Consider the following 24,136-nt stretch of genomic DNA (forward strand, 5'->3'; position numbering starts at 1 on the left):
ATTTTAAAAAAGATATGTCCAGCAACAACATGAAGACAGGGGCAGCATATAAGTCAATACCAGAAGCATTTATTGACTGATCTGGGGAGATGGATTCCAGTTTCTGTGACAGATTATAAATAATCTCTGATGCCTTTGTTATATTAGCTTTTGGTTGAATGTACTGTCGTAGTAAATATATAATGTTATAGCTTGGTCTGACTAAAATCTTGTGCATGACCCATTTTGTGTTGGGCGTTTGTTTTCAATCAATGCTGTTCCTATCCTATAACAATGGACAAAAGAGTCCTATCTTGTCAGCCTTGTCAGCAGGTGGCCAAGGACAACACCCACGCCATAGGTCTCTCAGTTCTTCCAACTCACGAGTTCTTGCTCTGAGGACACACACACACACACACACACACACATCATCACTGATAACACACACACACACACATCATCACTGTTAAACACACACACACACACACACACACAAAAATCCCCTCTCTTTAGGCTGAACATTTGAAGACAGAGAACCCGACTCAGAGCCAATGCAACAGTGGAGGGGACCTCGCCCAACTCATCAGGACCAATCAGAAGATCAGAACTACTAGATTCAACCTACATCATTTATTGTATAAAATGTCTGCACACAATGTTTTCGGGGCTCTCTTCAGATAGCTCCCTAAGAGTTTGACGAACGAGTCCGTGCACGCGATTCCAGATATCTTTACCTCTGAATAAACTGCCTTTATTATACCATATCCACCCTGTCCAAAGTCTCTACTTGGTCTCAGTTCTCCAGTAAACTTGTGATTATCAACAGTACACAACGGTAACAAACAATTGGGGGAACTCACGGGGCAGATTGTAAGGTCGCAGTGAAACAGAAAGCAGTTCAATGTCGGGGGTACAGAGTCGCTCTCTTACCAGGATCGATTTTCCCTGTGACTGTCAGATCGAGGTCCGCTCTGACCAGGGTGAAGCCGGCCGGCTCCACTTCTCTGTCCGGGACTCTGTCATCCAGCCAAGTCTCCCAGCTGTATTGGATTCCGCTGCCAGCAGCGTTTTCATTATTTAGTCCGTTCGTAGCGGGTATGTACACGATCAACAAGATCAGTCCAAAACCCACCACTGGAAATCCATGGTTGGCAGAATGTTTGTAAACTAAGTGTACAAATTAAAAACATAAAATAACGCCACTAAGTGTACAAATTAAAAACATAAGATAACGCCACACTGCAGGTCGCAACAGAGACGCTGCTAGCCGCTATTTTCTTAGTTACGTTCATGGTTACGTCACGTATGACGAAAGCGCGTAAGTGCAAGCCCACAGACACCCATAGAGATTGTATTGAAAACTTTGAAATTTGAAAAAAATAGATTTTACATGACAGGCTATGAGAGACTTCTGGGCGATTTTCAACCTGACTGAAATCGCCCCAAAAACGGGCGGGGCCATTTGAAGCACGACTTTAGCCTGATTTGACATTTAGTGGCAGTCAGATCAGATTAGAACACTGATAACTACTGTTGCCGTGATATAATTGATTAGAAAAAAAATCCCTTCCTTTTCCCGTTTGGCAGTGCGTCGCCCATATCGCCCTATTGAACAGGCCGTCCCTGGTATCATAACATGTCCAGCAATAGTTTAGCGACCTATTTTCACAGCTGGTCAAGCAAGACCTCAGAATAAAAGTGTGTCATGTGACACCTCCTCCGTTGTTGCCAGACTCTCCCTCGACTCCTATGAAAAGGACACGCCATCATGAGGCCTCTGATAGTGACCAGAGTTACTGCCCTGATGACACAGACAGCTTCATCGACAGGTAATGTGTGAAATGTGAAAAGTTGTATAAAAAAATAGACTGCTTGATAAACTAGTAGGCTAATTTCCCAGCCAAGTAGATACAACTAGTAGAGTCATTTTGGTTGTGTAGTGCATTACCAAAAAGCTTTGTCCTTTCTTTAGAACAAAATGCAATTTACTGTCTATTGGCTGTCTATTATTTCACTCTGTCGCAGGCCCTCCCAGTCAACACCACCTCATAAGATTGCCTGCTGCAGTTGTTCGAGAGATGTCCAATATGCAGTGGAACATGCAGCATAGCTTAGCATCATGCAGACATGCGCGCGCTGTAAGCATTCCTATGAATGGAACAGTCAGCCACACGTTGGCAAGTATCCAGCCAGAAACCTTCACCTGTCTGCCGCAACAGCTTTCACAGGCTCATCATTTGTGCAAACACAGAAGGTAACCCACTTCATTACCTTGATACATTTGATAACCCAATTGTGAAACATAATTTATGTAAACGTACATTATTCGTTGCTTATTTCTTCTTAGAGTATGCAAAACATTAAGAACACCTGCTCTTTCCATGACAGACTGACCAGGTGAAAGCTATGATCACTTATTGATGTCACTTGTTAAATCTACTTCAATCAGTGTAGATGAAGGGGAGGAGACAGGTTAAAGAAGGATTTTTAAGCCTTGAGACATGGCTTGGGTATGTGTACAATTCCGAGGGTGAATGGGCAAGATAAAAGATTGAAGTGCCTTTGAACGGGTATGGTAGTAGGTGCCAGGAGCACCGGTTTGAGTGTGTCAAGAACTGCAACGCTGATGGTTTTTCCACGTTCAACAGTTTCCCGTGTGTATCAACAATGGTCCACTACCCAAAGGACATCCAGCCAACTTGACACAACTGTGGGAAGCATTGGCGTCAACATGGGCCAGCATCCCTGTGGTACACTTGACACCTTTTAGTCCATGCCTAAACGAATTGAGGCTGTTCTGAAGGTGAAAAGGGTGCAACTCAATATTAGGAATGTGTTCCTAATGTTTGGTACACTCAGTAGCTCCACTATCTTTTCTACATACTTTCTATCTGGTTTTACTCGTTTACTCGTGCTGCTGCTAATTGAATATAGGGGAAACACTGCATCACACAGAAATGTAGAGCTACAACAGAGAGATGAAACACAGAGGCCTACTACTCAGATGGCATAGAGAGACAAATGACATGCACGGTTAGCACAAAAAGATTGGGAACTTCATTTTAACACACACCTGAAGGCCATAGTGAATATGACCGCCCCAGCCTGGTTGCGAATGGTGAATCCATCCCCTTGGAGGTCTAGCAGTTCAGCCTTCAGCAGGTGGGCTTTCCGGAGCGATGCAGAGTAGTAACACCAGGAAACCACTGCTGCTAGCACTAGCATACAGCCTAACATACCAGCCACCACCAGAGGGCGACGATCAAGTCCCAGCTTCCTCTTCAGAGGGGACCCAGGGCCCACAGGAGCTGTACTGTGATCCCCTGGACCACCCGGCACTATCTGGTACATACTACAGGGGAGTCCTGGGACACTCGGGGCCTTTGGGTGAGTGTAAGAGGCCTTGGGCCCTTAACAGAGACTGACAGAATAAAATAGGTTATAAATAAATGTAAAATGTGGGTGTGTCTGAGGCATGAGGGGTTGATGTCTGTCGTTCTCCTCTGGCTTCTGTTTCAGTCCTGCACCATATCCATCATGGTAGGTGTGTTTCTGGAGGAAGAACAAAGGTTATAATTCAGCTTCAGTAAATGACAAAGATAAAGAAGTAGGCACAAGTTCATAATGTTCATAGTTCAGGCAGTATTTGCCGTGCAGGGTGTAATTTGGAGGCACAGCCTGAGCTCACAACTTCTACAAGAGTAGTAGTATAGCCATAGTAGTAGCCTAGCCATGCCAGCCACATAATTTTCCTAAAGCACAGACGTATTTGTTAGTTAAGCAATTCAGTAGGCTAATGATAGTGATCTAGTTGGGTCTCTGAAATGGCAGGTTGCGTGTGATCCCTCCTGGGTCAAGGCTTGGGCAAGACTGTTGTTATAATAATATGGGCAGCATTTAGTAGACACTTTTAATCCAAGGCCTGTTACAATACAGTACAGCCCTTTCTTTTTGTATGCCATCTCATTGCGCCAGGTATATTTCCTTTCTAGGCCTATGTGACATGACCAGGAAAAGCTCAGAGCTCTAAAAGCATATTTCAAATCTTTCTGTAGTCAGGAATAAACTCCTGTTCCTAGCAATTCCATATGCTACACTGGCCTGCCACAGTAAACCCTGCTGGATAGAAGTGTAGGCCTAGCTAGCCGCTCCAACAGCACACAGGATCAGAGATGGCTGCTAGCCATGTCCCAGATGACCCCCACGCACCGCAGGTAGGCTAGGGCTAAGTTTTAAAATAACCCTGTCAGCAAGTCTCAATGGCTGATACAGCACCACCATAAGGGCAGGGCACCTTGTGAACCAGTAAATATCAGTCAACAGCAAATGTTCAAAAAGTATTTGATCCCCTGCTGATTTTGTACGTTTGTCCACTGACAAAGAAATGATCAGTCTATCAATTTAATGGTAGGTTTATTTGAACAGTGAGAGACAGAATAACAACAACAAAAAAACAGAAAAAAACGCATGTCAGAAATGCTATAAATTGATTTGCATTTTAATGAGGGAAATAAGTATTTGACCCCTTCTCAATCAGAAAGATTTCTGCCTCCCAGGTGTCTTTTATACAGGTAACGAGCTGAGATTAGGAGCACACTCTTAAAGGGAGTGCTCCTAATCTCAGTTTTTACCTGTATAAAAGACACCTGTCCACAGAAGCAATCAATCAATCAGATTCCAAACTCTCCACCATGGCCAAGACCAAAGAGCTCTCCAAGGATGTCAGGGACAAGATTGTAGACCTACACAAGGCTGGAATGGGCTACAAGACCATCGCCAAGCAGCTTGGTGAGAAGGTGACAACAGTTGGTGCGATTATTCGCAAATGGAAGAAACACAAAAGACCTGTCAATCTCCCTCGGCCTGGGGCTCCATGCAAGATCTCACCTCGTGGAGTTGCAATGATCATGAGAACGGTGAGGAATCAGCCCAGAACTACACGGGAGGATCTTGTCAATGATCTCAAGGCAGCTGGGACCACAGTCACCAAGAAAACTATTGGTAACACACTACGCCGTGAAGGACTGAAATCCTTCTCAAGAAAGCACATATACAGGGCCGTCTGAAGTTTGCCAATGAACATCTGAATGATTCAGAGGAGAACTGGGTGAAAGTGTTGTGGTCAGATGAGACCAAAATGGAGCTCTTTGGCATCAACTCAACTCGCCGTGTTTGGAGGAGGAGGAATGTTGCCTATGACTCCAAGAACACCATCCCGACTGTCAAACATGGAGGTGGAAACATTATGCTTTGGGGGTGTTTTTCTGCTAAGGGGACAAAACAATTTCACCTCATCAAAGGGACGATGAACGGGGCCATGTACTGTCAAATCTTGGGTGAGAACCTCCTTCCCTCAGCCAGGGCATTGAAAATGGGTCGTGGATGGGTATTTCAGCATGACAATGACCCAAAACACACGGCCAAGGCAACAAAGGAGTGGCTCAAGAAGAAGCACATTAAGGTCTTGGAGTGGCCTAGCCAGTCTCCAGACCTTAATCCCATAGAAAATCTGTGGAGGGAGCTGAAGGTTTGAGTTGCTAAACGTCAGGCTCAAAACCTTAATGACTTGGAGAAGATCTGCAAAGAGGACTGGGACAAAATCCCTCCTGAGATGTGTGCAAACCTGGTGGCCAACTACAAGAAACGTCTGACCTCTGTGATTGCCAACAAGGGTTTTGCCACCAAGTACTAAGTCATGTTTTGCAGAGGGGTCAAATACTTATTTCCCTCATTAAAATGCAAATCAATTTATAACATTTTTGACATGCGTTTTTCTGGATTTTTGTTGTTGTTATTCTGTCTCTCACTGTTCAAATAAACCTATCATTAAAATTATAGACTGATCATTTCTTTGTCAGTGGGCAAACGTACAAAATCAGCAGGGGATCAAATACTTTTTTCCCTCACTGTGTGTGTGTGTGTGTATATATATAGCTCCGGAAAAAAGTAAGAGACCACTGCAAAATGATCAGTTTCTCTGGTTTTACTATTTATAGGTATGTGTTTGGGTAAAAATAACATTTTTGCTTTATTCTATAAACTACTGACAACATTTCTCCCAAATTCCAAATAAAAATATTGTCATTTAGAGCATTTATTTGCAGAAAATCACAACTGGTCAAAATAACAAAAAAGATGCAGTGTTGTCAGACCTCGAATAATGCAAAGAAAATAAGTTAATGTTCATTTTTAAACAACACAATAATAATGTTAGAGTTAGAGTTCAGAAATCAATATTTGGTGGAATAACCCTGATTTTAAATCACAGCTTTCATGCATCTTGGCATGCTCTCCACCAGTCTTTCACATTTGATGTTGGGTGACTTTATCACAATCCTGGCGCAAAAATTCAAGCAGCTCAGCTTTATTTGATGGCTTGTGACCATCCATCTTCCTCTTGATCACATGCCAGAAGTTTTCAAATGGGGTTCAGGTCTGGAGATTGGGCTGGCCATGACAGGGTCTTGATTTGGTGGTCCATCCACACCATGATTGACCTGGCTGTGTGGCATGGCGCACTGTCCTGCTGGAAAAACCAAACCTCAGAGTTGGGGAACAATGTCAGAGCAAAAGGAAGCAAGTTTTCTTCCAGGACAACCTTGTACGTGGCTTGATTCATGCGTCCTTCACAAAGACAAATCTGCCCGAATTCCAGCCTTGCTGAAGCACCCCCAGAATAATCACAGATCCTCCACCAAATTTCACTGTGGGTGCGAGACACTGTGGCTTGTAGGCCTCTCCAGGTCTCCGTCTAACCATTAGACAACCAGGTGTTGGGCAAAGCTGAAAATTGGACTCATCAGAGAAGATGACCTTACTCCAGTCCTCTACGGTCCAATCTTTATGGTCTTTTGCAAACCTCAGCCTGGCTCTTCTTTGCTTCTCATTGATGAAGGGCTTTTTTCTAGCTTTGCACGACTTCAGCCCTGTCCCTAGGTGCCTGTTCCGAATCGTCCTCGTCGTGCACTTCACCCCAGCTGCTGTTTGCCATTCTTTTTGTAGGTCACTTGATGTCATCCTACGGTTGTTGAGTGACATTCGAATGAGTTGGCGGTCATCCCGGTCAGTAGAGAGTCATTTTCGCCCTCTGCCGGTCTGTAGCTTTGTTGTCCCCAATGTCTGCTGCTTGACCTTGTTCTTATGAACCGCCGTCTTTGAAATTTTAAGGACGGAAGAAACCTGACGATCACTGTATCCCTCTGCCAGTAAAGCCAGAACTGAACCCTTCTTTTCTCACACAAAACTTTACCTTTCAACTCTTTTGGCATGGTCAATAGGTATTTTTTGATTATTATTATTTTTGAGGTACTATTAGCACTTTTTTTGCCATCCATCTGGTCCTATTGCAAGAGGATAGTATACTTTTCTTTGTTAAATAAGATTTGGTTCAGGTGATCACCTAATCAGTACCTAATTCAGTAGAATGAAGTGTGCCTGTGTTGGAATTCAACAGACACTGGAATGGAATGGCTGTCATACATGTAGAGATGCTGATTTAAGAACAATTTGCAGTGGTCTCTTAATTTTTTCCACAGCTGTGGGTATATTATATATATATATATATATATATATATATATATATATATATATATATATATATATATATATATATATATATATATATATACATACACATACATACACACACACACTGGGGAGAACAAGTACCTGATACACTGCCGATTTTGCAGGTTTTCCTACTTACAAAGCATGTAGAGGTCTGTAATTTGTATCATAGGTACACTTCAACTGTGAGAGACGGAATCTAAAACAAAAATCATACAATGTGATTTTCTGGATTTTTAAGTAATTCACACTCACTCAATCAAACAGACTCCAACCTCTCCACAATGGCCAAGACCAGAGAGCTGTGTAAGGACATCAGGGATAAAATTGTAGACCTGCACAAGGCTGGGATGGGCTACAGGACAATAGGCAAGCAGCTTGGTGAGAAGGCAACAACTGTTGGCGCAATTATTAGAAAATGGAAGAAGTTCAAGATGACGGTCAATCACCCTCGGTCTGGGGCTCCATGCAAGATCTCACCTCGTGGGAAATCAATGATCATGAGGAAGGTGAGGGATCAGCCCAGAACTACACGGCAGGACCTGGTCAATGACTTGAAGAGAGCTGGGACCACAGTCTCAAAGAAAACCATTAGTAACACACTACGCCGTCATGGATTAAAGTCCTGCAGCGCACGCAAGGTCCCCCTGCTCAAGCCAGCGCATGTCCAGGCCCGTCAGAAGTTTGCCAATGACCATCTGGATGATCCAGAGGAGGAATGGGAGAAGGTCATGTGGTCTGATGAGACAAAAATAGAGCTTTTTGGTCTAAACTCCACTTGCCGTGTTTGGAGGAAGAAGAAGGATGAGTACAACCCCAAGAACACCATCCCAACCGTGAAGCATGGAGGTGGAAACATCATTCTTTGGGGATGCTTTTCTGCAAAGGGGACAGGACGACTGCACCGTATTGAGGGGAGGATGGATGGGGCCATGTATCGCGAGATCTTGGCCAACAACCTCCTTCCCTCAGTTAGAGCATTGAAGATGGGTCGTGGCTGGGTCTTCCAGCATGACAACGACCTGAAACACACAGCCAGGGCAACTAAGGAGTGACTCAGTAAGAAGCATCTCAAGGTCCTGGAATGGCCTAGCCAGTCTCCAGACCTGAACCCAATAGAAAATCTTTGGAGGGAGCTGAAAGTCTGTTTTGCCCAGCGACAGCCCCGAAACCTGAAGGATCTGGAGAAGGTCTGTATGGAGGAGTGGGCCAAAATCCCTGCTGCAGTGTGTGCAAACCTGGTCAAGACCTACAGGAAACGTATGATCTCTGTAATTGCAAACAAAGGTTTCTGTACCAAATCTTAAGTTCTGCTTTTCTGATGTATCAAATACTTATGTCATGCAATAAAATGCAAATGAATTACTTAAAAATCATACAATGTGATTTTCTGGATTTTTGTTTTAGATTCCGTCTCTCACAGTTGAAGTGTACCTATGATAATAATTACAGACCTCTACATGCTTTGTAAGTAGGAAAACCTGCAAAATCGGCAGTGTATCAAATACTTGTTCTCCCCACTGTATACACACACACACACACACACACACACACACATATCCTTTAAAAAAATATATTTCCCTTTATTACTTTCCAACCCCATCACCCCTTCCCTAATTGGAGTAAACTAGTGAACATCAATACTTAGGCTTCTACTTTCAGCTTATACATACTATATACAGTTGAAGTCGGAAGTTTACATACACCTTAGCCAAATACATTTAAACTCAGTTTTTCACAATTCCTGAAATGTTATCCTAGAAAAATTATCTGTTTAAGGTCAGTTAGGATCACCACTTTATTTTAAGAATGTGAAATATCAGAATAATAGTAGAGAGAATTATTTATTTCAGCTTCTTTCATCACATTCCCAGTGGGTCAGAAGTCTACATACACTCAATTAGTATTTGGTAGCATTGCCTTTAAATTGTTTACCTTGGGTCAAACGTTTCAGGTAGCCTTCCACAAGCTTCCCACAATAAGTTGGGTGAATTATGGCCCATTCCTCCTGCCAGAGCTGGAGTAACTGAGTCAGGTTTGTAAGCCTCCTTGCTCGCACATGCTTTTTCAGTTCTGCCCACAAATATTCTATAGGATTGAGGTCAGGGCTTTGTGGTGGCCACTCCAATACCTTGACTTTGTTGTCCTTAAGCAATTTTGCCACAACTTTGGAAGTATGCTTGGGGTCATTGTCCATTTGGAAGACCCATTTGCGACAAAGCTTTAACTTCCTGACTGATGTCTTGAGATGTTGCTTCAATATATCCACATAATTTTCCTTCCTCATGATGCCATCTATTTTATGAAGTGCACCAGTCCCTCCTTCAGCAAAGCACCCCCATAGCATGATGCTGCCACCCCCGTGCTTCACGGTTGGGATGGTGTTCTTCGGCTTGCAAGTTATCCCCTTTTTCTTCCAACATAACGATGGTCATTATGGCCAAACAGTTCCATTTTTGTTTCATCAGACCAGAGGACATTTCTCCAAAAAGTACGATCTTTGTGCCCATGTGCAGTTGCAAACCGTAGTCTAGCTTTTTTATGGCGGTTTTGGAGCAGTGGCTTCTTCCTTGCTGAGCGGCCTTTCAGGTTATGTCGATATAGAACTCGTTTTACTGTGGATATAGATACTTTTGTACCTGTTTCCTCCAGCATCTTCACAAGGTCCTTTGCTGTTGTTCTGGGATTGATTTGCACTTTTTGCACCAAAGTACGTTCATCTCTAGGAGACAGAACGCGTCTCCTTCCTGAGCGGTATGACGGCTGTGTGGTCCCATGGTGTTTATACTTGCGTACCATTGTTTGTACAGATGAATGTGGTACCTTCAGGCGTTTGGAAATTGCTCCCAAAAATGAACCATGTTGTTTTCTGAGGTCTTGGCTGATTTCTTTGGATTTTCCCATGATGAAGGTAGGCCTTGAAATACATCCACAGGTTCACCTCCAATTGACTCAAATGATGTCAATTAGCCTATCAGAAGCTTCTAAAGCCATTACATCATTTTCTGGACTTTTCCAAGCTGTTTAAAGGCACAGTCAATGTAGTTTATGTAAACTTCTGAACCACTAGAATTGTGATACAGTGAATTATAAGTGAAATAATCTGTCTGTAAAGATATGTTGGAAAAATTACTTGTGTCATGCACAAAGTAGATGTCCTAACCGACTTGCCAAAACTATAGTGTTTGTTAACAAGACATTTGTGGAGTGGTTGAAAAACGAGTTTTAATGACTCCAACCTAAGTGTTTGTAAACTTCCGACTTCAACTGTACATTTTATGGACACAGTCAATTTTACAATAATTCTATTTTGTTTGTTTTTACTCCTGAACTTCCTCTACCCTCAACCTCTCCGATCACTTTCATGATGTCCATCCGGTTTGCTTCTATATGCCAAATCTTTCTAACTGTGCTCTTTCACAAAAGCTCTCAACCTATAACCTATATACTTATTATGGACACAGTATGCTTTACATTAGTTATATTGTAGTAATTAGTCCCATCCTTCAACTCCATTCAACACCTCCCATCTATCTCTTAACACCATCCATATTGGATTTCTATTTGCCATATATTTTTCAACTGTACTGTGATGTTTCACAAAAGTTCTGAACCCTTCTATTCTCATTGTTTCTACAGATTGTAAATTGAAAATAAACATTTTTGCCTAAAATATTATTATATTATTGATCGATTGACTATTACTTTTCAGATCACCCAGTAGTGCTATCTGCAGGGTTAGCTCCAGGTAAATATTGCAATCCTTTAGCCATTCCTGGACCTGTGTCCAAAAACAAGCTACAAATGGACAGTACCAAAACAAATGATCTAATCATTCTGTCTCTTCGCAGCAAAATCTGCAGAGCTGGGAAGATTATAATTTAAATTGAAAAATTCTAAGTTTTGAATCCGGCGTCGTTTTGTGTATCAGTTCATAAACATTATGCCATGGAATCTGTACGTCAAAAATCTCTTCCCAACTATTTTGCAATCTATATGAGACGGCTGTCAATCCTTTGGTCCTTAAATGAAACTGATATACTTTTTTATTTATCACCATTTTCTTTAACCAATTATGTTCTTTAATGCAGGACCGACAGACAAGTTCCTTACCTTTTCCCCCTTCCACTTTCCTCTTCCATTTTTGCGGTAATGCTGCAATTATTTGTTTGTAATTTTGGGTAGAGCAGACATTTCCATATGTTTTTGTTAGCTGCAGGTGCGACATAACTCCACCAGTCCTACCTATGATATCATTTACGAAGATTACACTTTTTTTTTTTTTACATTTCAAAAATTTGTGTTTTATTTTCTATGAGTATATTTGAGTTTAACCACAATATTTGTTGCATTATTTGTTCTGTCTTTTCTGGAGGATTACATTGAAATTGCAACCAACTTTCTATGGCTTGTTTTAGAAATAGTGATATTTGGGAGATGATTTCCTTTTCAAATAACTGAAGAGGTTGTAATCTGAATAAAGTGAAATCTGTCATTTTTGTCCTGTCCGAATCTGCCATGTCAGTCATCTGCCATGTCCAGCCAGCCTACTGTGTTTTGAGATACGTCTGAGTTTTACAGGTGTTGCTCGCGGTTTGCGCAAGAAAACAATAACTGATTTGATCAATTGAACTGAGTGCTGCGTATAAGCTATAAATGAATGGCCTACGTGTAGCCTATCAACTTTCACAGTGAATGCTTTTGTTTATATGTTTTGTGCGTATGAATTGAATATTGCCAAATGCATCAGTAAATAATATTGAGCCTATTTAATGGAACCCTTGCTGTTAATAGATCGCAAAGCAGCAGCATACAACTGACCTAAACGTTTGGAAATGATAAGTTAACTTTCTCATCCATAGCCTTAAAATGCATCTCAAGTGCAATTGCACAGTTTAGCTCTGGCTGGGGGGCATTCAGGCCGTCCTAATGATTATGATCACACTTCCTCAACTCAAATATTATGGCAACACTATGGGAAAGATGGTTTGGTATGGTTTAGAAACTTGGGAACCAAGCTTGAGTTATCAGTGTGGCCCCATCACCTCAACATGTTGAAATACTGTATCTTCACGCCTAAAATAAAAACCTCCAGGCTTCCGTCATAACTGTCAATTTATTGAGAAAAATATATAAAAAATTACAGGGGGCAGTTCTGAAAAAACGAATCCCGTCCGAATCGTCCTCTGGAAAAACAGACATTCTGGAGTAATAATTACATAACCAACGTTCTCTAGTAATACTTGTCCTGAGCTAATAGGTCTTTGGTCACGTGCATGCGATGCATACATGTGTCATGTAAAGAGAGCAAGGGTTGAGGGAATAGGGAATGTCTTTCATAAACAAATGAAGGATTTCGGTAACAGAACTTTTCAGTCAGAAATGGCTGAAAGTATGCTGCAGCTTCCGCAACACAGACAGCGCGATAAACCCTTTGATGTTCTGTGGTGGTCGCTGCAGCAGGGAGGAGAGAGAGACAACAGGTGCTAGTCAGTCTCTCGCTGTCTTTTTTTTTTTTTTTAACAGCGCAGCAAGTCTGAGCAATCAAATCAATTGCTGGTTGGATTCCCTCTAGTCATTTGTGTGTCTTAACTATTTAATCAAACCGTGTGTTTAAAGCATCAGACGCGCTCAGTGAATATAGTTGATTTGATTAAAAAACATAGGATGTGTCAATATATGGAAAATAACACGTTTAAAAATTGACCAATCGATTGGAGAACAGACGACTCTTGGTCGACCAAGATATTTTTTTGTTGGTGACAGCCCTAAACTGGACTGTGTTTACAGCTGTGGTCGTGAGTAGATGGGATTGTTTTGAGATCAAAGCAAGAGCAGCATGTAGCCACGTGTGAAAATATTTTGTTTATATCCTTTGCTAGTTAGTGAGTTATTAGCCCAGTTATATATCATTTGTAGTCAGCAATAGGGGAGTGATTGCTTCCTACAAGAGCACAAAACATGTACATTTCTAGACATCTTCGAAAAATAGCCAATTTTTTGTCTTAAAGGGGCAGTGGTTTATTTTGAGACAGGCTTGAATAAGCTAAGTAGCCAATAGGCAGAGGGTAGCATAATTTGTCAGATTCTCTGTGATAATGGTATGGGAATAATAATGAATTTTATTTTGTAAAGTGGTTTCTTGCATCAAACACCACCACAACCTTTTCAGTCACCACCTTGTCTGAAGGACAAGTGATAAACAGGTTAATGACAAGCCCTGCATGTTTTTTTCAAAAGTCTCATGGAATGTACGCATACATTGAACACCACACATTGGCTGCTACTGCAGGCTGAATGATAGAACAGCTATTTCCATGTTAACATGTTATGGGATGCATTTTCTCCATCGTTTTTGATGGTACAGCCTCAGTGTTCACAGTAAACGGGCGCTGGAAGTTGCACAGAACTTTCACAATGTTCAAGTTTGCGCTCAGCAGACCTGGAATTTTTTGAGGGAGCATTGGTCATAAGCACATAAGTGTAAAATAACAGTACTTAACATGATAAGTAGAGGCTACAGTACCCTGGTCTGGCCTTATCTGTATTAAAGGTAGCAGTCAAACATATCAAAATCGGGTTGGGCCAGAGCCAGAACACAGGTGGGTAAAGCGCCTGTTTGAAAATTAATCATTGGCTTTGATACTCTGATTGGTTAGAGACGATCCAATCGCTGATGACTTTGTTTCGTACAACGCCCCTCGTCACCACAAATGACTTCAATGAAGGCAGTCTTAGACTGAAGTATGTAGCGAACGACAGCGGAAGATTTAGTGAGTCATCAGGCTAGGGTAAATTACTCTGACGCTACAGTAACAGTTGAGCCAGATATCTCTAATCATAGTGACCAAGTGAGCATAACGTAAGAACACAGGTACAGTCGCCTAAATGTAATGTTTTGATTTATTCTGAATAACATAAATGGCCACTTTCGTAACTTCCTCCAAAACAAAACACATTCCTGAAAATATGTTACTACAGATGATGTCAGTCCTTTCAGTTTCAATGTATTGCAGTGTGAAATATGTCAAGCCAAGTTTCTACAACAATCACGTGCAACACTAGGCCTATGTTTGTGGTTCAGTGAGCAAAGCCTACTATTTCAGTATTCAACCTAGCTAGGTCGCAAGCAGCTCATTCATAGACGCTAACTACCTTTAGCGCCTATTGATGTAGGTACCTTCTTCACGAGGGGCTCTTAACAAAAGCCCTGACGCTCTAAACGTTAACACGCATCGCTTGAGGTACGGTTTTGGAAACATAAGGAACGTATCTTTCATATCAGTGAGAATATATTTTCAAAAAACTAAAAGGTAAAATTACTACACACCTTTATAGGTTTAGAGATCCCACATGGCCATATCTCCATGTTACAGCACGGAAGACAGATGCGGCCACCTGTGCTAATTACCCATCTAGCGTACTCAGAAAACCTGTGTGTAAGCGTAACTGGGGAGGAAGTGTAGTTCGTCAATTGGAGGCACAGACAGCGTATGGATCTGTGCAAAATAGCGATTTGAAATAATTTCACATTCGAATAGTATCATACATTTTTGTCGGATATCCAGATATTCCAAATACATGTTGTTGTTTTTTTAAACGTATGCTTTTAACCTGAGCACTGCTGCGCGAGGGAGAGGCTGGCGCTCTACTGCTGAAGCTGCGGAGGTTATATGGGCGGTGTGTGTAGCGAGCAGACGGAGGGAGAGAGAGAGAGACGCCAAGGTAACTACAGCTAAGACTAGCTAACTTGTAGCAGCCACTATTTTATTTATCATCCCACATAACAGTGCCTGCCTTGACTGGAATAGCCTAGAGAAGATTGCTAGGCTAATTGAGGGCACATGCTGCGCTTTCCCCCCCAATCTCATTCAGATAAAAAAGCCTAGCTGTTGGTTGATCATTGTAGCCTACTCCTTGTAATTTTGCTAACTTTTAATTCTGTAATTTTATTGGTGAACTCTCACTCCACTTGCTACACATTGAGCCTCTTTGCCGCTTTGATTGGCCAACATAAACAACAAGCTACACATGAAGGCTACCAGTCGGCTACCGGTATTTTTTCAATCTTAAAATCTGGTTAAAATAGGCCTATATTAGGCAATAATTAGTTTTTCTCGCAAAAAGGAATACTCACACAAGTATTTCAATACTATCGTCTAGGCTTGGGCGGTATACTGTATACTGGGGTATTTGGAAAGAGCCACGGGATGTTTTTTTTATACCATTGAAACTATTTCTTAAACGTTTTTTAATACATTTGAATAGTTTTAGCTACTTAAGTAAATACCTGCAGTGAACTTGTGCAAAAGGTCATGTTTTTCATTTCACCTGGCCATAATTTTTCATTTGAAGCTTACCGGTAGTCCCCAGTCACGTGGTGTTTGATAACAAGCACACGACGCCGAGAGACCAGAGCCTTGTGAGTCAACCAATGTTGTGCAGGACGCGCCAGGTAATCTAGTTACAGTATGGAATTCAGGGCTGTCCCCAACAAAAAATAATCTTTGTCCACCAAGAATCGTCTGTTCTTTCGACCAAATTTTAAAACTTGTATTTTTTCCCATACAGTGCATTCGGAAAGTATTCAGACCCTTTGACTTTTTCCACATTTTGTATCATTACAGCCTTATTCTAAAATTGATTAAATTGTTTATTTTTTCTCATCAATCTACACACAACAGAAAACGTCACACTTCCGCGTTGTCGTGCTGTATGTTGCAACTTGGCTACCTGCCAAACTTTAGGTTTTTACATTTTAACCGTTTAAATCAAAACTCTGCATTTAACACATTTACCAACATCTTACTTTTTTTCCTCGCGGAACTTTTTTCATTCAACTTTTTCGCCACGGACGCTTTAGTACCTGGATACCAACAACCGAGCCAGGCTACCAAGAGCTCAACCCCTACAACGCTCTCTATAGAACTACTAAAGGAAAGTCCTTATTTCCAGCGTGTGAGTGTGACTCCAGTTGTTGGCCAGTACATGCTGTAACTGTATGTTTTGTATCCCTCATGACTACAAAACACTGGGGACATGCCCGACACAGCTCTGAGAGGCTACCCCAAACGCTAACACACAGCCGGGCCGGTGCGTAGCAAGGAACACCTGCCCCCCTGCGCTTCTCTCTCGCTCTTCACATTCAACGAGAGACAGACTCATTGTCCGCCACTGCTTCTCATTGTCCGTAAATGAATGCGTGTCGGAAACAGAAAGAAGAACAAGAATCGTTCTAGGCGCGCCGGACTTAAGACTTTCAAATCGCTTTGAGCGCCTGTACCAGCTGTCTTCTGCCGGGGACTTGGGTGTTCCCTCCATGGCTGTGGATGTCCCTCCAGCTATCTCTCCCTGTCCTAGTCAATCAACTGCTGGGGCACAGCCTGGACCACCCAGCCCCCCTCCGCTGGGCCGAGCTCTCTGGATCAGAGCGCTGTCCCTTTGGCTGTTGTGACCTGCACGCAGCCGGCGTCTCAGCAGCCCTCTTCTCAGGTGAGTTCTGAGGCTCTGGCCTCGCAATCAGCTTCGAGACACGGCAGAGGCTGGATCATTCCGTCTATTTTGATAGGGAGTTTGATGGTGAGGCATATATCTCTACCTGGGGCAAAGACTTTCTGTTTTCCTCGGGCAAAAGTTCAGGATATCACCAGATTGCTTCCCGAGGCTGTGTGTCAGTCACCGGGGGCTGATACTTTTATTGTTCATGTGGGGTCGAGTGACATTATGAAGGGTGGTTCAGAACTGTTCATGTGGGGTCGAGTGACATTATGAAGGGTGGTTCAGAACAGCTGAAGATGGATTGAGTCACTACTTGACACCAACAAACGCCCCATAATATCTGGCCCTCTGCCCTCCCTAAATTGTGGCATTGAACGGTTCAGCAGACTTTTAGCCCTCCATAACTGGCTACGAGACTATTGCAGCTCTGTGGGTGTAACATTTATTGACAATTTTGATACCTTCTGGAAACAAAGCTTGTTTTATAAGGAGGATGGGATCCACCCAAATCATGGATTCTTTCACAGCATTATAAGGCTGCGTTGAGACAATGACCCAAGCCCAGCTCATTCAATCCCTACCATTGTGTTGCTGAGTTGTCATAATGCTTCAGCAAATGTACATTTTCCCAGGGGCGTTGGAAGACACAATGTAAGTAACCTAATTTATGTCCCTCTTAATGCCCTGAATGCCTCTGCTGATCCTACAGCTATTGTACGCAGTAATCATATGCCTATGAACCAGAGTTATACTGTTAGCACTGAGGTGGTGTGCCCTAGCAGGAAGACCACTGTGTGCACTAACATAAATAACTCGAGCATGTCTACCTCTGCTAAGCTTCCCAGTAAAGCAAGAAAAACAATCAAGCTTCCCAGAAAAGTGTTAAAAACAAGCCACGTTAACATACGTAGCTTAAGAAACAAGGTTCATGAAATCAATGATTTGCTAGTAACAGATGCCATTCATATTCTGACAATCTCTAAAACTCACTTAGATAATACCTTTGATAATACCGTGGTAGCAATACATGGTTATAAGATCTACAGAAAAGACAGAAATGCCAAAAGGTGGAGGTGTGGCTGTTTATATTCAGAACCACATTCCTGTAAAGCTTAGAGAAAATCTCATGTTAAATACTGTTGAAGTAATTTGGTTACAGGTTCATCTGCCTCACCTAAAGCCCATTCTGGTGGGAAGCTGCTATAGACCACCAAGTGCTAACAGTCAGTATCTGGATAACATGTGTGAAATGCTTGAATATGTATGTTATATCAATAGAGAGGTATATTTTCTGGGTGATTTAAATATTCACTGGCTTTCATCAGGCTGCCCACTCAAGAGAAAGCTTCAAACTGTAAGTAGTGCCTGCAACCTGGTTCAGGTTATCAATCAACCTACCAGGATAGTTACAAACAGCACAACAATGAAATCATCAACAAGTAATGATCACATCTTTACTAATGCTGCAGAAATGTGTTGGAAAGCAGTATCGAAATCCATTGGATGTAGTGATCACAATATAGAAAACCAAAGTTCCAAAGGCTGGGCCTAATATAGTGTATAAGAGGTCATACAATACGTTTTGTAGTGATTCCTATGTTGTTGATGTAAATAATATTTGTTGTTCCGTGGTGTGTAATGAGGAGCAACCAGACGCTGCACTTGACACATTTATGAAATTGCTTATCCCAGTTACTAATAAGCATGCAACCATTAAGAAAATTACTGTAAAAACTGTTAAATCCCTGTGGATTGATGAGGAATTGAAAAATTGTATGGTTGAGGGACGAGGCAAAATAAATGGCAAATAGGTCTGGCTGTACAACCGATTGGAAAACGTACTGCCAATTTAGAAATCATGTGACTAAACTGAATAAAAAGAAGAAGAAAATACACTATGAAACAAAATATAAATTATATAAAGAATGACAGTAAAAAGCTTTGGAGCACCTTAAAATGAAATTTTGGGCAAACTGAAAAAATCATAACAAAACCCACTGATATTGCCAACTACTTTAATTATTTTTTCAATGGCAAGATTTGCATTACATGCCTGCAACAAACACTGACACCAAACATCCAAGTATATCTGACAAAATTATGAAAGAAAAGCATTGTAATTTTGAATTCCGTAAAGTAAGTGTGGAAGAGGTGAAAAAAGTATTGTTGTCTATCAACAATGACAAGCCACGGGGGTCTGACAACTTGGATGGAAAATTACTGAGTATAATAGGGGACGATATTGCCACTCCTATTTGCCTTATCTTCAATTTAAGTCTACTAGAAAGTGTGTGCCCTCAGGCCTGGAGGGAAGCAAAAGTTATTCCCCTACCTAAGGATAGTAAAGCCCCCTTTACTGGCTCAAATAACCGACCAATCAGCCTGTTACCAACCCTTTGTAAACTTTTGGAGAAAAAAAATATTTGACCAGATACAATGCTATTTTACAGTAAACAAATTTGACAGACTTTCAGCACGCTTATAGGGAAGTACATTCAACAAGCACAGCACTTACACAAATGACTGATGATTGCCTGAGAGAAATTGATGATAAAAAGATTGTGGGGCCTGTTTTGTTAGACTTCAGTGTGGCTTTTGACATTCGATCATGTCCAAAATGGCTTAAGGACAACAAAGTCAAGGTATTGACTTGTTGTCAGAACTGAAAAAGTGTGTGCGAGCAAGGAGGCTTACAAACCTGACTCAGTTACACCAGCTCTGTCAGGAGGAATGGGCCAAAATTCACCCAACTTATTGTGGGAAGCTTGTGGAACGCTACCCGAAACGTTTGACCCAAGTTAAACAATTTAAAGGCAATGCTACCAAATACTAATTGAGTGTATGTAAACTTCTGGGAATGTGATGAAAGAAATAAAAGCTGAAATAAATCATTCTCTCTACTATTATTCTGACATTTCACATTCTTAAAATAAAGTGGTGATCCTAACTGACCTAAGACAGGGAATTTTTACTAGGATTAAATGTCAGGAATTGTGAAAAACTGAGTATAAATGTATTTGGCTAAGGTGTATGTCAACTTCCGACTTCAACTGTAGCATTTAGGCTCTATAAAATGAAAGAAAAAATTATACTTAGAATTCAATAATAATGAAACGCTATACAGTGCATTTGAATTCACTTTTAGAAACACGAGTTTGGCCAGTCTTTGGTTTGAGGATCATGTGGTGAGCTATGCATGAGTTTATTAATTTAGCCTAGCAGATGCTCTTATATTCCCATGCTCTGATCACAGTCAACACAAATCTATTTTGTAACAACAATATCATGGAATAAAATAGAACAAATGAGAAAATTATAGTTTCCCAAATGAAAAAAATTCAAAAGGGCATATAGGCCTACCTGATGATATGCGGCTGCTGTGTTTAACAATTAATTGCTTTTTCTCAAATTTGTTGATGGTCAGATACTTCAGTTGTAACTGGTTCCGTTGCGCTCAATTTTTACAGTTGATAGACAACTTTAGCACTGTTCCAGACTATCCTCTTTTTAAACAATAGCCTGTATAGAAGTCAAAAGGTCTCTGGTGCTGCAGTGTGCGCTCATTGGTTGTCATGCTCTGTTGTGGTATTAAAAAAGATTCTGCTTGTCTCCAGTTGTAAAATGACATAAAATTGCATGAAATGAGTTTATAAAATGACATTTTTTTCATTAAGATGATAGAATCATGCAGTGCTTTTATTATAATGGATATCTTTTCACCCCTACCCTTGTCAGCGGTGGTCTGCGAATCCACAACCTCCTGGCTACTTTGCATGTAATGCTTACAAAAATGAAGAAAATGCGTATCTAAGGCTCTGGTCTGTACTAGGAGCAGTGGTGACCCGTCATTCAGGGCAGGTGGGGTTGAGCCCCACCGGTTTAGCATAAAAAAAAAAACTAAAAAATAACATTGTGCCTGTTTTGCATGTTATTTTGGCATTAACTTGTGTTACATCATTTTGCAATCAATGTAAAAAAAAAAATATATATATATATTTTTTTTTTTTAAGTGTTTCCTTGAGTAAGGCAGCTCCAAAATGCAGGCGTTTCAGCCTAGCTCAGTGCTTTCTGTGGTGGAGGGGCAGCCAGCGAAAATACAGAGTGTAGGCTAGGCATTGGTAATCTTCTCTAGTTTCGCCGTGATTGGCTCAATGTTTTGTCACACATGGGGACACTACGTCACCACCGAATCTACAGGGACAGCTAGGCAGTTTAAGCCCCCTTGGGTGTTGCCATAGATTTACATTAGAAGTGCCCATCCAAGAAGGCTCAAGGTCATTGGTCACAGATAAAATAACTTCAAATCACATTATATCTACTGTAGCTTTGATAGGACTGGTCAACGTCATACTTTCACAATTTTAGCTAGCAAGCTAGACAAGCAGTCATCATAAATCACGCTGACAATCTACTGGCAAATCCTTTTCAATCCTTAAAATGCATCGGTACTCATCGGCCATTGGACATAAACATTCCACAACAAGTTGGAAATCGCAAAGCAATCACTATTTTGCTTCCCCTGCCTGCTATTCGGTGGAGAGGGTGTGTGGTCCAAGTCTGGGTTTAAGGATTTAAAACATCTGTCTGAAATGGTCTCTTTTCCAAGCTTAAAATGATAAATATTCACACGCAAAACGATGGGCCAGTAAAAGTTGAATACATTAGCCATGCTGTCAATCCAGCATGACTTCTGCCGCGTTTTAAAACAACTGGGAACTGGGAAATCCCAGACTTCAGTGCATTCAAGACAACTGGGAACTCTGACTGAGAAAATATGTTTTGAACGGTCATCCAACTCGGAATTCCAAGTCGGGAACTCGGGCCTCTTTCTAGAGCTCTGACCTGAAGATCACTGACGTCATGATTTGACCTTTTTTTTTTTCTGAGTTCCCAGTCGTCTTGAAAGTACCATAAATCCAGAGAATGCCAGACTGATGACAACGTTTGCCCAAAAGAAGGACCGCCAAGTCCGTTCAAATGAGTACAACAACGGTGAGTCCAAAAATATGTCTTGTATACTGCTGCATAACTTATGTTTACAGTAGCTAAGAAAGTAATAGTAAGTGTTTGTTGTGTAGTAAGCTGTTAGTAACCCATGTGTCTCGCCCTAAGAATTTGGTCCCTCTCCCCCTCAGAACTTAGCCTACTGTTCTGACTTGTAGCCTATAACCTGTTTTAGAGAAATGTCATCATCAAATATTGTAAGAGCTTTCATTGTCTGCTTATATGTCCTCATTATTTATCCTACGGTTCTGACTTGGTGTACAGGGAGAATACTGTAAGAACCGCCCATGTTCTGAATTCTGTCGCTGTACATTTCAAAAGTGCTGAAACAAATAGTTATATCGACTACTCACTCATTAATGTCTTAATCGAAATTACGGCTCATCGTTCCCTTATGCCATAGTTTGCCAAATTGTTATCTTGCTTTGTTAGGTCTATCTCAATAGTATCTTATTCTTCATTTTAGGCAATGTTGGAATGCTTTCATTGTTTTGTTCTCTGTTTTGCTTACTTTGTATAATTTGTATAATTAGCTCATGTGCTTTTCTTCAAGAGGAGGGGATAGCTGTTGGGTCTGTAACCATGTCTGCCAGTGACAGTCTTCACATTCAAATATATTTTTTCAACAAATAGGTCAGTAATAGACCCATGTAATTCCAGCTGATATTGCAAAAGTGTTTTGTTTGCGCAATGCTCTGTCTGTGCGTAGGTATATTATCTATAAAAGTGGTTCCTCGTGATTGTATTTTCCTTCCTTTTTAGACCACATAGGCATAATAAAAAATAATATAATGTTATTTAGTGGCTTTGCTGGCATCTCAAATTTTTTGGGGACTTTTTCCAACCAAGATTTACATGCTAAACTCGCCACTGCCTAGGAGTAAGGGTAAACGGTAGGCATGTTCTCTCCACTTTATGTTTTAAGTATTATTTTGGGTCAGTTTTTTTTCTTCTTTTCTTTAAGTGTTCAGCGAGGGTCGGGTAAAAATATAGTTTACTTATGGGAGGGCCATCCACTTTCTTTTCAGAGAGTTCTCCAGGTATCCCTCATAAATAACGTACAGTCACTAAACATAATTATTAGGGAAATCGTTCGTCTTGCAAAGCATGTAAAACGTTTTAAACGAACTATTATATTAATCTGACTATCCACAATAATCGTGTTATTGTGTGCATGTAACCGTGCTCAATGTAACCAAACATTGTCATAAATGCTGTAACCAATTTGTCCAGTTGCCCTAGCTAGCTATTTGTTTTGTGCATTGATCACGCAAAACGAGCTATCCATTCGCACGTGAATGACAAAAAGTTAGTACCTAAGCATCAACACTTTGTCCCTAAACAGATAAACACTGGGCTAAAACCAGACAACTTTGTCTAAATAAATCATAAATGTTAAGATTAACGACAAATACATTCTCCATTACCTTAGAACCAGCCACAGCACAAGAACTGTGTTCTTCGTCCTCTTCTTCTTCTTCTGTGGATTTTATATGGTGGTTGGCAACCAACTGTAAGGTGCATTACCGCCACCAACTGGACTGGAGTGTGGACCAGAAGGTCTAAATTCTACACAATATTCTTATCTCCCTAAGGAAACGAAATACATTATTAAATAATACATCCCCTGAAGATTTCCCCAGCCGTTCACTTAATCCTGGCTCTGCAACTCCATTACTCCTCAAATCTAATAGCAATCTCTCCCTTTACCGCACATATTTCTGCCACTGAAATAGAACATGTTCCGCTGTCTCAATCTCCTCCTGACAATGATCACATCTCCTAGTCGGATGTTTCCCCACCAATTTCGATTTTAATAGCCTTGTGTGTCCCAGTCTTAGCCTTGTGATTACACTTTCCTCCCTTCTCTCTCGACCTGAGGACCACCCTTTCTCTCCCTGTTCCATAACTCTTGCCATTTGTTTTTAACCACTGTTCTTATTAACCCCTTGGCTTCTGCTTTACTGATTGACAATTCCATCTCAACATCATGATGTTTAAGAGCCTGCTTGGCGATAACATTCACCTCCACATGAGCAGGTACCCAGAGGAACATCACAAATACCCCCATCTGTTTCACCCTATACAA

General features: G+C 41.2%; 1 protein-coding gene across 1 annotated transcript in view; it reads right to left on the reverse strand.

Annotated features, from left to right (window-relative positions):
* The window catches only part of LOC311141738 (myogenesis-regulating glycosidase-like), a 37,827-nt gene extending 14,298 nt beyond the window's left edge, over positions 1-23,529 (reverse strand). Inside the window, exons 1-2 of the mRNA XM_084177170.1 lie at positions 23,475-23,529; positions 3,053-3,531 (exon numbers count right to left, since the gene is read on the reverse strand). Coding sequence (XP_084033296.1) covers positions 3,053-3,330 — 278 coding nt within the window. The 5' untranslated portion in view covers positions 3,331-3,531; positions 23,475-23,529. The remainder of the gene's footprint in view (positions 1-3,052; positions 3,532-23,474) is intronic.
* Between the last annotated feature and the right edge of the window lie 607 nt (positions 23,530-24,136).

Source organism: Coregonus lavaretus (assembly GCF_964263955.1).
Source record: "Coregonus lavaretus genome assembly, chromosome: 14".
Classification (NCBI taxonomy): domain Eukaryota; kingdom Metazoa; phylum Chordata; class Actinopteri; order Salmoniformes; family Salmonidae; genus Coregonus; species Coregonus lavaretus.